Source organism: Panthera onca, chromosome A3 (assembly GCF_046562875.1).
Source record: "Panthera onca isolate mPanOnc1 chromosome A3, mPanOnc1 haplotype 2, whole genome shotgun sequence".
In the NCBI taxonomy this organism is placed as follows: Eukaryota; Metazoa; Chordata; class Mammalia; order Carnivora; family Felidae; genus Panthera; species Panthera onca.
Genome location: NC_138341.1, coordinates 139,788,722 through 139,802,011, shown reverse-complemented (window position 1 = coordinate 139,802,011; position 13,290 = coordinate 139,788,722). Strand labels below are relative to the sequence as shown.

General features: G+C 63.6%; 1 protein-coding gene across 6 annotated transcripts; it reads left to right on the top strand.

Moving 5' to 3' along the window:
• Positions 1-62: 62 nt before the first annotated feature.
• Positions 63-13,290, top strand: UCKL1 (uridine-cytidine kinase 1 like 1). 6 transcript variants are annotated; one of them, XM_078443842.1, is made up of 15 exons: positions 63-310; positions 6,529-6,716; positions 6,888-6,994; positions 7,116-7,286; positions 7,372-7,443; positions 8,571-8,760; positions 8,854-8,915; positions 10,890-10,909; positions 11,763-11,861; positions 11,933-12,026; positions 12,130-12,192; positions 12,293-12,415; positions 12,607-12,714; positions 12,783-12,939; positions 13,040-13,290. In XM_078443842.1, exons 1-15 carry the CDS (start codon positions 198-200, stop codon positions 13,141-13,143), a joined length of 1,671 nt encoding a protein of 556 aa, XP_078299968.1. In that variant the 5' UTR covers positions 63-197; the 3' UTR covers positions 13,144-13,290. The 6 variants fall into 6 exon arrangements, with proteins under 6 accessions (XP_078299968.1, XP_078299969.1, XP_078299966.1 ...); XM_078443843.1 differs by lacking the exon at positions 10,890-10,909 and adding an exon at positions 9,652-9,668; XM_078443840.1 differs by having other exon boundaries at positions 6,526-6,716.

Below are 13,290 nucleotides of genomic sequence, written 5' to 3'. Positions count from 1 at the left end.
TTTCCCCGCAGACGACGCCCGTCCGCCCGCTCGCAGCGGGTGAGGCCGGACTACGAGTCCCGGCACGCACAGCCGCACGGCCTTGTGGGACTTGTAGTCCGCACGGCGCGCCAGCGAGCGTGCGGCGCAAAGCCCCGAACTACGACTCCCGGCGGCCAGCCCCGGAGACGCGGCCCGCGGAGAGGCCTCAGAGTTCCATGGCGGCGCCCCCAGCCTCTGCTGACGCGCCCCGCTTGCCTCCGCCGCCCGCTGCGGCGGGAGACGGGCCCGACCGGCCGGCGGAGAGGAGCGAGGCCTCGTGCGAGGACCGGTAGGCGCGCCCCGCCGAGCACGGGCTGGGGGCCGCGCACGCCCTCTCGCGTCCGCCGTGTGAGCCGGAGCCCGCGGTGCGGTGGGGCGTCGGCCTGCGGGCAGGGCGACCTCGACGGGCTGGGTCTGGACACGCGGGGGGGCCCCGGCCGCGGTGGGAGGTTCCTCCGGGCCTGGCGGGGCCGGCGGCGCTGAGCCCGGAGGTGAGACCGTGTCCGCCCCGCCGCTCCTCGATGGCCGGCGGCACCGGGTTCATGGGCAGGGCCTGCCGGGCGCCCAGTCCGAGGTTCTGCGGATAAAGCGGATTCTGCACGTAGCTGGCGTGGACTTTGTTGTCTGTCCCGAGGGGACGGCGAGGACCCCTGGGCTGGAGCATCTGAGGTGGTCGGTGTGTTCTGGAATCCGCCGGAACTCAGGCTCTGCTCCACCTAAGAGGCCAGGGTTCGTGAGTCTGGGGTGGATCGTGGCTGCTGCCTTCCGCCTGCCCCACCTGTTGTGCCGTGCCGCCAGGCTCTGGGGAGGCTTTGCAAGAGTTGAAGTTGGAAGGGTAGAGCGGGGGCAGGGCCATTTTGTCACCCTGACTGGGGAGATGGAAGAGGCCAAGAGGAAATGGGCTCCTACTGAGCTCCTGGGGCCAGGCCCACCAGGGGGCGGTGGCTGAGCCGCGATCCGGAGCAGCCCCCTGCACTTCCGGGTCTAAACTGTCGCTTCAGGAAGGCTCTGCGAGGGCCGCAGGTTGTGGGGGTCCAAGGAAACCACGGTTCCAGCCCGGGCATCTCATCTCGGGACTTGGGTGATCTCTCCAAGGCAGAAATGCTGTGTGCCTGGATTCCTCCAGAATGGTCTGGGTGCCAGGGCAACCTCTTTCTTGGAGGGAGGAGAGGGGCGGGGGGGGGGGGGGGGGGGTAAGGGATGAGGCGAGGCTGCCCGGCGATGACAGCTCTCCTTCAGGAGCCGCCAGATCGCAGGAGGCTGCCCAGGCCCTGAGGAGCATTGTGTGTCCTTCCCATCTCACACCTGCCCAGCAAAAAGTGACTATATGCCTGGCACAGGACTTGAGTCTGTGACACCTGCTTGTTCCAAAGAATCTTTGAGGTAGCCCAAGATCAGAGAGGATAAAGCTAGGTAAGCCCTTGAGAAAAGCACTCCCTGAGAACACAGATAGGTGGCAGCTGCAGTCAGGGCCCCATCCTGCGTGCAGAATCATGTAGTGGGCTTGGGTGCCCCCCCCCCCCCCATGATGTCCAGGGAAGCGTAGGTCGTAGGAAGAGAGCCAGGACCTGGGAGCCGTAAGTGGAGACTCCAGCGCGCTTTCTCCAGAGGCCCATGGGGTCTACCCTGGAACTGCCTCTGGACTTCACGGTTGTCCCTTGATGCTGGCTGGTGTCCTGAGGGCTGTTCCTCTGTGCTGCCCCCACAGTCCCTGCACACCCCCCAAGGGCCCCGGAGCTGGGTCTGGTTGGCATTTTAGGTGTATGTGCCAGTGCCCCTGAGCTAAGGCTCTCCCCGACCACCCTTCCAGCTTCTTCCACGTCGTTGCGGACACATTGGTATGGTTTGTCCACTTTGCCCTTGTGTTTTATCTGCTTGCCCCTCTAGGGGGTTAGCTCCATGAGGACAGAGACTCCAACTCCCTTAGCACTGGACATGCTGATGGGTAAATGAGAATGGTGGTGATAACAGTGAACCCCTGGGGCTGTCTCCTGGTGCGGGCCGGGTGGAGGTGGGTTTGCAGCTATGGGAATGGAGGGAGGCTGGCTGGACCCGCCCAGAGCAGCAGGAACAAGGGACTTCTGCAGGGAGGTTTCCAGGGTAATGGGGTAGGGGCTGTGCAAGTCTCTGGAGCCTGTTTTTGGCTCCTTTAAGGCTGCAGCCCCCCAGTGTTCTACCTGCCCTGAGAATAATCCCCTGACACCTCTGTCTCTGAGCAGTCTGGGGTCCACTGGGGCCTGGCTCCTCCCTCCTCCATCCAGCCTCATTTGACTCATCCGGCAAACTTCCTAAACCTGGACAGGGTGTCAGGCACCAGTGAAGGCCCTGGTGCTGCATGCCCCGACTCTGCAGCCCTGTCCAGGACAGCTCCAGCCTCCCAAGTGTGGGCCAGCCCCTGCCTGCTTGTCCAGGCCAGGGAGCAGGAGGGGGAAGCTCTTGTGGGCAAAGTTGGACAGTTCTGCCTCCAAGTGCCTCTGGACAGGGAGACAGACACACCCTTGTTACCTGGGCGGCCAGGAGCGGCCCCTCTTCAGGTGTGTGAGCCCCATCTGGAATCTTCTCTTCCCTGAGCCTCCGTGTTGTTAGAAGCCAGCAGGAAAGCTGGAAAGGAGGCTGAGGACCTAGGGATGCAGACCGGTTCACACACTGCAGTAAAGATCTTTTGGCTGGCCCACCCTTGCTGAGGCTGGGGCTGAACCCATTCTTTCTCCTGCTGCCAGGCTAGAGAATGACTGTTTCCCCTGGCTGAACACGCAGCACTGGGTGGCCTTGGGGGATGAACTGGAGCCTACCCCTGGAGGGGGTGGGGCAGGTGGATAGAGTTTCAGGTTTGTTTATGCCTCTAGAAGGCACCTTGGGGCCAAGAGTGTGACGCTCGGCGCAGCATTGACATTCAGCAAGACTTGGCCAGGAGAGACCTCAGATTTCCCTGTTCTGTAGGGGTGTAGGAGAGGATTGGTTTTACAGTCCCGAGCAGGCCTGGGGTCTGGAGTTTTTTCCATGGTGTTCTAGGAGGGGTGCACTGTGGTCCTCAGCAAGCACTGGGCCGGCAGCGCACCAGCCGGTGCACAGGCCAGGGCAGGCCTGAGGTCTGCCAGGGCCACAGGACACTGTTCTTTTCAGCAGGGTCAGTGCTATTAATATCGGGAAAGTGCACAGCCCCCAGCCGGGTGATCCTCTTAATGCCCGTGGCCTCAGCCTCTGAGGCCGGCAGTGAGTGCCGTTCCTTCCACACGGGAGGCTCTTCGGACCCAACCCCAGCTCCTCACCCGCAGCACTTCCTGCCCACACATGGAGGGACAGTTCAGGCGTCTCCTGAGCTGTCCGAAGGGGCCACTGTGGGTCTAAGTGGCCCTGTGGAGATGCTCCTGCAGACACCTGGGATCACCCTGCTGTCCACTGTCCCCTGTGTCCCAGCCATGAGCAGCCCCCCAGCTTACCCTGGCATCAGGATCTCGGGATGCTGGGCCCTCGGAGCAGAAGGCAGGTGAGTGGCAGGCCTGTTGTCCCCCGCGGCTGTAGTGAGGCAACTGCCTTTGCAGTGTCTTGGCCGCTGGCAGCCCCATGTAGCGTGTGTCCGATCGACGTAGGGAAACAGGCCGGGTAGGTGCTCGCGAGGGGCCAGGCAGGGCTGGCCGCCAGCAGGGTCTGGTTTTGCTTGGGGCTGCCTGTTACAGGCGAGTCTCTGTTGTGGCTCATAATCCTTTGGTTTGAGATTAGCTTTTGTCACTGCAGCCAGAAGCACCCCGACCATCTGTTGACTGAGAAATGAGATCTTTTGTGTGATGTTCCCATTTCCAAGGTCGCGTCGCTGAGAAAATGGGGTGCAGCTTGCTCTGAGGTCACAGCGCGGCTTTGTCCCTGATTCCCAGAGAGAGACGGGGCTTTGGAGAAGGCAGTGCAGCTGGAGTTGGCTGCAGACCCAGCCTGATGCCTTCCCGGCCCATCACACGCCCTAGATGGGGCGGCGCCCTAGACGGGGCGGGTTTCTGGCAAAGCTCTCTCTGCCCTACTTTCAGCTCTTCCTGGCGCACGGGTACTCTTCCCTGGAATGGTCCCAGGCTGTTGGCAGCATGAGCCTCAGAAGTTGTCAGTGGTGGTGGCCGTCATTACCTCAGTAGTACAATGAACACTCACAAATAGGGACTCTGAGTTTCCTGCTGGAGAGGCCAGGCCACTGCGCTGGGGTGAGAAGCAGGGGACGGGAGCGATGCCAACCCCAGGCCTACGCTGCCCCGAGGCGGTCCTGCGTGGGCATGCTCAGCACGAGCGCACAAGAGTGCGTTCTTTGAGATGGGGAGGACTTCCTCCATTGCAAGTCAGGTTTTCCACATTGGAGTGTGCTCGCAGAAGGCACGGGGCTGGACTTTGTTCTCTGCCCACCGTCACCCCCAGGGCCACCGCAGGGCTGGCTCCACTCTCCCGAATGGGCCATCTGTCATCTCCAGAGCGAGCGGCGGGCCACCTGCTTGGGAGGGCAACACATTGGTGAGCCGTGGGGGCCGTGTGCTCGGTGTGGTTAGACGAATACGTCCGGGGTTAGATCACACAGCACTGCCCTCTGCCCAGGTCCTGGAGATACTGCTGCTTGGTGCATGCTTTCCCCACCCCCTCACCGTGTCCCTCTCTGGTTTGACTGAATGGGCGTGTGGACGGCACTGCTGGGGTGGCTCCATGCTGGGCAGAATCCCCCACGTGCTTGCTGTTGGGTGACAGTGCCTAGGGCTGTCCTCGCTCCAGATTGCTGTCTCCAGAGCCACAGAGGTGACACTGAGCACACAGACAGGCTAATCACCTCCAGCGGTGGCTCCTTGTGCTGTCCTGGCAAGGAGCAGCGGCAGTCCTGTGCTGTCTGTCCCCCAGGATGCGGCCACGTGTCTCCTGTCATGTGGTGGGTGGTTTCTTGCTGCTGAAGTTGTCCTCTCAACACACCAGTAGGCTCCCGAGCACTACCTGTCACGCCTTTGGCTTCAGCTAATTCCTCCCACCCCCAACACGTGTGCACCCCACCTTCCCGGCTCTTGCAGGCTGTTCCAGAGGCAGGAAGGCACTGTCACAGGCCTGGGTGAGCTGGCAGCACCCTTGCCGGGGCATGGGTCTGCGACCCGGTTCCAGGCACCCCGCGGCCCGACACTGCTGGCTGTAGGGGTGGCAGCAGACTTCACAGACCGTAGCCCTCTCTGTGCGCCCCATTTTGTTCACGCACCCTTAAATGAAGGCGTGTGCAGGCGGGCGGTTTTATGTAAATATATAAATGAGTTCGTGTCTCATGGCACCGGACTTTCTCACCTAGCCATACTTCCACGACGCCTTCCCTGTCTCTGTTCATCCCCGGCTCTCTTGCTAGTACTGTGAGCAGCACTCATCACCAGGGTCCTGGACCAGGGGTGGACAGGCAGTGCTGCAGAAAGCGTTCTGCAGGGACCGACTTGCCCAGCACGTCACATGGTTCCCTGCCCTGTCTTCCCACCCGCCGGGGGCTCTGCCCAGATTGTCAGTAGTTGTGCTGGGCCATGACCTGCCTTGAAGCCTCGGGAGCAGGTCAGCAAGGTGATGCTTTGGCCAGCCCAGTCTCTCTCTTATGTGGTGGCCAGAAATGCCTTCTCCCTGGGCTTGTCCTGGCCTTGCAGCCATCTTTACACCAGGCTTTTGTGTCCAAGCCTCTCAGCACAGACTCTGAGCAGGCATCAGGCAGACACTGCCTCCCAGCTGGGCCACTCAGCCAAATTGAATGTCCCTGGAGCTGCCGCTCTTGGGATTTGAGGCCTTGGGCCAGCAGTCACACCATACCCCTTCTGAAATGACAGAGACATCAGCATGTCCCTTCGGCACTAGGGGTACAGCATGGGCAGGACAGAACACAGATGCCGTCCGTGCCTTCCCTGGATTGAGTTTTCCAGCTCGTAGCCCCTGGGGGCCGCTGCCTTCTGCCCGGAGTTTGCAGCGTGCTGGAGGGCAAGAAGCAAGGGCTTCCCTGTAGGCCTCCCAGTGCAGGGCCTTCCTCCTGCACCCATCCACTCTGCCGCCCTGCCCAGCTTTCCCGCCAGCGGCTTCCTTCTCCGGAGCCCCTCTCCCTGTGTACCCTACGGGGTGGCAGGGATCAGATCATATAAAACAAGAGGACTGCCCAGAGAGTGTCCTGGGAGGAAACATAGTCCTTCACGGGGTCTTGACTGCCATTGGTGTGCCCCTCTCATCTCCTGAAAGGACAGGGGCCCTATGGAGCCAGCCGGTGCCCAGCCTACGAGGAAAGAGGAGCCAGGCCCAAGGTGGCGGTCCTCATTGCCCTGTGTTTGCTGTCCCTCCGAACTTGTGTGGGCAGTGGCGGTCCGAGGCCCAGAGCCCTGTGGATGGGCTGCGGGTGGTTTTTTGTGTATGCCCCAATTGAGTCTGCCCCCCGCCCCGCGCCGTGCCCGTGTGCCTGCACGGGGGGCTGCGCCCCACGGCGGCCACGCCAGGCCCGACACAGGACGGCAGAGGCGAGCGTGTACTCCTTCTCTGCAGCAGCAATGCGGAGTCCTTGGACAGGCTCCTCCCGGCTGTGGGCACCAGGCGCTCGCCCCGGAAGCGCACCACCAGCCAGTGCAAGTCTGAGCCGCCCCTGCTGCGCACCAGCAAGCGCACCATCTACACAGCCGGGCGGCCGCCCTGGTACAACGAGCATGGCACGCAGTCCAAGGAGGCCTTCGCCATCGGTGAGCAAGGCCCGCGGCGGGAGGGGGAGGTCAGGCAGGACCTGTCATCGAGCACCTGAGCAGCAGCTCCACTGATGTCAGCAGCCTCGTGCCCCTCAGTTGTGTCAGGGAACCCATCTGGGAGGATGGCTGGGCGGCCCTTGCTCAGGGTCACTCTGCCCCTTCCCGCAGGCCTGGGAGGTGGCAGCGCCTCCGGGAAGACAACTGTGGCCAGGATGATCATCGAGGCCCTGGACGTGCCCTGGGTGGTCTTGCTGTCCATGGACTCCTTCTACAAGGTGAGGAGCACTCCCGCACATGCAGGCCATGTCCTCAGAGGGGCCTGGAGCCCCCGCCCCGGCCCCGGCCCCGGGCATGGCGGGGAGGGGTGCACAGAGCCCCTGCCTGCTCCCCCTACAGGTGCTCACCACGCAGCAGCAGGAGCAGGCTGCCCGCAACAACTTCAACTTTGACCATCCAGACGCCTTTGACTTTGACCTCATTGTGTCCACCCTCAAGAAGCTGAAGCAGGGCAAGAGTGTCAAGGTTCCCGTGTACGACTTCACCACCCACAGCCGGAAGAAAGACTGGGTAGGCCCGCCGGGCTCAGCCTGTGCCTATCCTCCTGGGAGCACGGTGGGCACAGAGGGTGAACCACTGCACGATTCCTTTGCAGAAAACGCTCTATGGTGCAAACGTCATCATCTTCGAGGGCATCATGGCCTTTGCTGACAAGACACTGCTGGAGGTGAGAGTGGGGCTCGAGGCTGACGGCCGGGGACGCCCACCCCGGCTCAGCTCTCTGCCCCCCCGTGGTTCTAACCTCAAACCTGCCTCCTCCAAGCAGGCCAAGCCACTGGCTCTGACAGGTGCATGGCCACCTGTCCCGTCCTTGTGGTGCAGTCACTGGGTGTTGGGTGAGGAATGGCTACTCTGTGGGGAGCCAGTCAGGACGTTGGGTCAAGCAGACCCGCCACTCCCACAGAGAGACTGGAAATGCCCTTGGTGGGGGAGGCAGCCTGAGGAGGGGCTCCCTTCCAGGTGGGGGTGCAAGCCCTGGGCCGGGGCCTCTACTGTGTTTTCTTTCTCTTCTGATCCTTACTCACCCTCTTCATGTCTGTGTTTCCTTTGCTGTTCTTTGGGGCTCATGCAGGCACTGAGGTCAGAGTGACCTTGGGGTGGTGGGTGCAGGTTTGCGTGTGTGCACGTGCGTGCTCTTGCCTGGGATGGAGGCGGGCCCTTGTGTCTGTGCCGTCTGCGTGGTGCACCCCTGACCCCTGGCAGGCGTGCACAGCCGCATCCATCCCGCCAGGCCATGCTGTGCGGGGCTCCCTCTCCTGCCCCTGCTGAGGCCCATCGGGGGAGGCCTGTGCTCACAGCCAGCTGTGCTGTGCTCCTGGTTCCTTGTAGTTCTGAGGCCAGCGAGTTTGGGTTGAGGCTCAGGGAACTCCGCTGCCCACCGTACAGCAGTGCCCAGCCCCACATCCGCCCATTCTAGGCCAGACCTGAACTCACCAAGCCCAAGAACCATGGTGGGGGATGTGGTGGGGAGGGAACAAGTCCCCAGTCCCCTGGTGTGTGTGAGGGCATGTAGATAGCGGACGACCCACGGTCGTGGTGCCGGCTCCACCTGCCTCAGGAACCAGTACCCATCCAGTGGCCTTTGGCTGAAGCCCTTGGTGGACAGCGCCCCCGCGCAACGTGTACGTGCCCCCACAGCCACGCACACTGCCAGCCAGAGGTACCAGCCAGACCCTCAAGGTGCCCCAAGGTCGGCGCACAGCCCAGAGATCTTTGCAGGAACTGGTCCCGATGTCGCCCACACTGGCTCTGCCGGTGGCACGCCCCGCTCAGCAGCCGGCTCTCCCCATCCAGCTCCTGGACATGAAGATCTTTGTGGACACAGACTCTGACATCCGCCTTGTGCGACGGCTGCGCCGGGACATCAGCGAGCGAGGCCGAGACATTGAGGGCGTCATCAAGCAGTACAACAAGTTCGTCAAACCTGCCTTCGACCAGTACATCCAGCCCACCATGCGTGTGGCAGACATCGTGGTGCCCTGGGGTGAGCCTGCAGACCCCACCTGCCCTGGGGATGTGGGCAGAGGAGGCCTTGGTTGCCCGTGTCACCCTCCTGACCTGTCCTGTCCCATCCCAGGGAGCGGGAACACAGTGGCCATCGACTTGATCGTGCAGCACATGCACAGCCAGCTAGAGGAGGTGAGTCAGCTGGGCCAGGTTCCCAGGTACCTGCAGCCCGCCCGGCCCCACTCCCTGCCTCCCTGCAGCCACCATCCACAGCCACCTGCTCTGCAGCCCCCGTGTATTTACTGTCCCCTGCCACGTTCTGGCCCTCCAGTGTCCCAGGCCTGCTCGGTCAGCCTTGCTGCCCACCAGCCCCCGGCCCTTTGTGCTGGCCAAAGGCAGCTGGGTTCCCTGAGGAAGCGTGGAGTGTACAGGTGCCTTCTGGTGTTTCTGGCCTGAGCTGGGCCTTGAGTGGAAGGGTGCACTCCTGTTCTTCCCAAAGCTTCCAGGGACCGTTGGGTGTCAGTGCTGGGTGCTGTGTCCCGAACACTCCAGGAGGGGTGCCCCAACCTGAATTTACATGCGCCGGGCTGGCTAAGGGCACTGCCCACCACTCTGGGCAGGCTCCGTAATGGGGTGCTGGAAGTCTGAGGAATGAGGAACAGAGCCCCAGGAGTCCTGGCTCTTACTGCCCAGTCCAGAGGGTGCCCAGGTCACAGCCGTAACAGCTGGTTCCCTCCCATGGTTGGCAGCTGCCTCGGATGATCCGTTGGTGGGGCTGTGGCAGGTCCGTTCCTGGGTGGGGGTGGCCCAGCTGGCCAGGGTGCACGGTGGCGAGGGGCTGTGCTGTCCGGTGACTGCGAGGTGAGCAGCGCTACCATCACTGACGTGCCACCCCATTCCCTTGTGTCTCCCTGTGTTGCTGCCGCAGCGTGAGCTCAGTGTCAGGTAAGACTTCCTACACCTGTCTGCACAGACGGAGGCATTTCCAACATCCACAGGCAGCTCAGAATTTGGGTTGTCACCTGGGCAGGCGGGAGGGTCCTCTCCTCTCATGCCCACCCTTGGGCAGCCCTGCCCCAGGCACGGAAGGGACAGTGTGGTGGCCCCCACACTGCTTTTGCCTGTCCTTGTTGGCAGATGAGGAAACTAAGGCACAGAGATGTTAAGGAACTCGCCCAAGGTCACACAGAGCCCTGACTGTGCCCTGGTCAGACCTCTCTGGAGGCCTCTCCCTAGCATGGGGCTGGTTGCATGGGGTCTGACGCCAGAGGGCACAGCTGTGCTGAGCCAGCCCTGTTGGGTGCCTCCCAGGTCAGTGGCTACAGGCCTGCCCCTCAGAAGCTAGAGGGAGGGCCTGGGTTTATACCTCCTTTGCCTGATCTGAGGGTCCGGTCTGGATTCCCACAGATGGTGGTGAGGCCTCAGCCCCCTGGCCCCCTGCCCATCTGGCCCTGGAGAGAGAGAGAGCCAGGAGCTCTGAATGCACCAGGGCCCCAAGGGAGCAGAGGAAGCACCTACCCCACACAGTGCTCAGCATGAATGAATGAATGAATGAATGAATGACCTGCCTTTAGCCCAGGCTTTCTGTGGGATCGGGAAGCACCAGGAGAGCCCCCGGTTCACAACTGGGAGCCCCAGCTGCTGCGTTGGGAATGCCTCCAGGGCCAGTCACTGGCCCCTCCAGTGTCCTGCCCTCGCTTGAATCACTGCTTGGCTCTCCTCCAGACCAGGGCACCTGCAGGGATTGTCCTGTCAGGCCCTCTGGAAGCCTCTGTTGTGAGAATACAGTTCCTGGGGTTTCAGACTTGAGAAAACACCCAAATGCTGCTGCCGGCCAGTTCCCCTTCTCTGGCCAGCCACGGAAGTGGTGGCTGGTGGCCGCTTGCCTCTGTCAGCCCCAGGAAGTGTTGCTGGTGGGCGGTCGGCGGGGACAGGCAGGCAGGCAGGCCTCTGGGCGGGGGCCGTGCCTCGCAGAGCAAAGCCTCCAGGGGTCCCCCAGTCGCCCGCCACCTGCCTCTCTCTCTGAGGCCAGCTAGCCGGAGGCTGCAGGGGCTGCCCGCGCTCCCTTGCTAAATGCTCTTTTTCTCTTTGTTCTTTTCCTCTTTGTAAACCCTTGGGTTTCCTGCCCTGTTCCCTCCCCGAACGTACTCTTCACCTGGCGAGCAGAGGAAGCTGCGCTGGGATATGTGAGGACAGAGTGCGCTCTGGTTGTGCTGCTGCTGTGCTGTGCGCTGCTGGGGGAGGGGGGCTGCTGTCCCCGCCCCTGCTCCGCCCTCCCCCGGCTCTGCCCCGCCCCCTCTGCTCTGCTCCGCCCTCCCCCAGCTCCGCTCTCCCCCGCCCCCTCTGCTCTGCTCCGCCCTCCCCCCGCTCTGCCCCGCCCCTGCCCTCTGCTCCGCCCACCCCCGCTCTGCCCCGCCCCCTGCCCTCTGCCCCGCCCTCCCCCAGCTCTGCCCTCTGCTCCGCCCCCTCTGCTCTGCCCCGCCCTCCCCCAGCTCTGCCCTCTGCCCCGCCCCCTCTGTTCCCCACTTTCCCCCCTCCTCTCCCCGCTCCAGACCTGGTGCAGCAGGGGTGGCCCTGAGCTAGATTTGCTCCTGTCTTCTGAGAGGGTGGTGCATCACCTGGAGGGAAGGGTCAGGGTGAAGTTTGGCCCTGAAGCTCAGTTGTTGCCTAGAGAGACATGTTCTGGGGTTGGGGACCAGTCGCCCTTCCTGGGGGCTGAGACTCCTTCTCCCTCCCGCTGCCTGGTCCCCTTTCGCTTTCTCCCGAGCAAGGCCCGGAGGGGACTGGGGCTGGGAGGGGAGGCTGACACCGTAGCCCCTCGCTTTCCCACCTGAAGGTCAGCTGCTCTGCCTTCGCCTGGCGGGCGTATCTCGGGGGTGGGGCCCTCCCTCCAGGTCGGCCACAGGGAGGCGGCGGCCCCCACTCTGCACGCCCCACTGTCCCCCTCACATCTGCCCCACACACAGTGTCGGAGCGGGAGGATGGGGCGCCAGGAGGAGACACCCCTTCTTGAGTCCCCCAACTGGCTTGTGTTTCCAGGGCCGCACTGGCCTCGGCGCACCAGTGCCACCCTCTGCCTCAGACGCTGAGTGTCCTCGAGAGCACGCCGCAGGTGCGAGGCATGCACACCATCATCAGGTGAGAGCCCTTCTGTAGGACGAGGTGGCCCCTGGCGGCCCACCCCTTTGCTTAACGCCACCGGCCCACAGGGACAAGGAGACCAGCCGTGACGAATTCATCTTCTACTCCAAGCGGTTGATGCGGCTGCTCATTGAGCATGCGCTCTCCTTCCTGCCCTTCCAGGTGCGGGGCGGGGTGGGGACCGGCGGGGGGGGGGGGGTTGCGGGGGAGCGGGATGTGGGCGGCCCCTCGTGCTCACGAGCGCCCCCACCCCCTCTGTGCGCAGGACTGCGTCGTGCAGACCCCGCAGGGGCAGGACTACGCGGGCAAGTGCTATGCGGGGAAGCAGGTACCGGCGGGGCCGCAGCCAGGGGGGCGAGACTGGGGCAGCCGGGGAGGCGAGGCGGGAGGTCCGGCCAGCTCAACGCCCCCCACCCCCGGGCCCCCAGATCACTGGCGTGTCCATCCTGCGGGCCGGTGAGACGATGGAGCCCGCGCTGCGGGCCGTGTGCAAAGACGTGCGCATAGGCACTATCCTCATCCAGACCAACCAGCTCACTGGGGAGCCCGAGGTGCGGGGCCGGAAGGAGCCTGGAGGGCAGGGGCCAAGGGGCGCAGGGAGCCTGGAGGGCACGGGGCGGGGGGGGGGGGGGGGGGGGTGGGGGCGGGGGGAGGCGGTGGTAATCCGGGGCGGGGAGAGTCCGGAGGGCAGCCCTGGCTTTGTGCCGGCTCTGACTCCGGCTCCGACTCCGGCTCCTCGCAGCTCCACTACCTGCGGCTACCCAAGGACATTAGTGACGACCATGTCATCCTGATGGACTGCACCGTGTCCACGGGCGCTGCAGCCATGATGGCCGTGCGGGTGCTCTTGGTGAGTGGGTTGGAGGGGGCCGCCGGCCGCAGGGCTGGCTTGGAATTCACCGGCCCCGTACCGTGCAGGACCACGACGTGCCGGAGGACAAGATCTTCTTGCTGTCGCTGCTCATGGCGGAGATGGGTGTTCACTCGGTGGCGTATGCTTTCCCGCAAGTGAGGATCCTCACCACAGCTGTGGACAAGCGCGTCAATGACCTCTTCCGCATCATCCCTGGCATCGGTGAGGCGGCGCAGGGCCGGTCAGCGGTGCTGGGGGGGGGGGGGGGGGGCGGGGGCTGGCAGCTGGAATCCCCGCCACGAGGGCCTGCTTCCTTCCCCAGGGAACTTCGGTGACCGCTACTTCGGGACCGACGCTGTTCCTGACGGCAGTGATGAGGAAGAGTGGCCTCCGCGAGCGAGCCTGAGCGAGCCTGAGCGAGCCTGAGCCCTCCTGCCCTCGCCCCCACCCAGCCTCTTCCCGCCTCGCGTGGCCTTGCTTACGGAGATGTCGTAACTTATTTCAGTTTAAGGAAAGACGTTACCGCTGCAACTCACTCTGTACGTTTTATAAAATAAAGTTCAGGGAAACGAA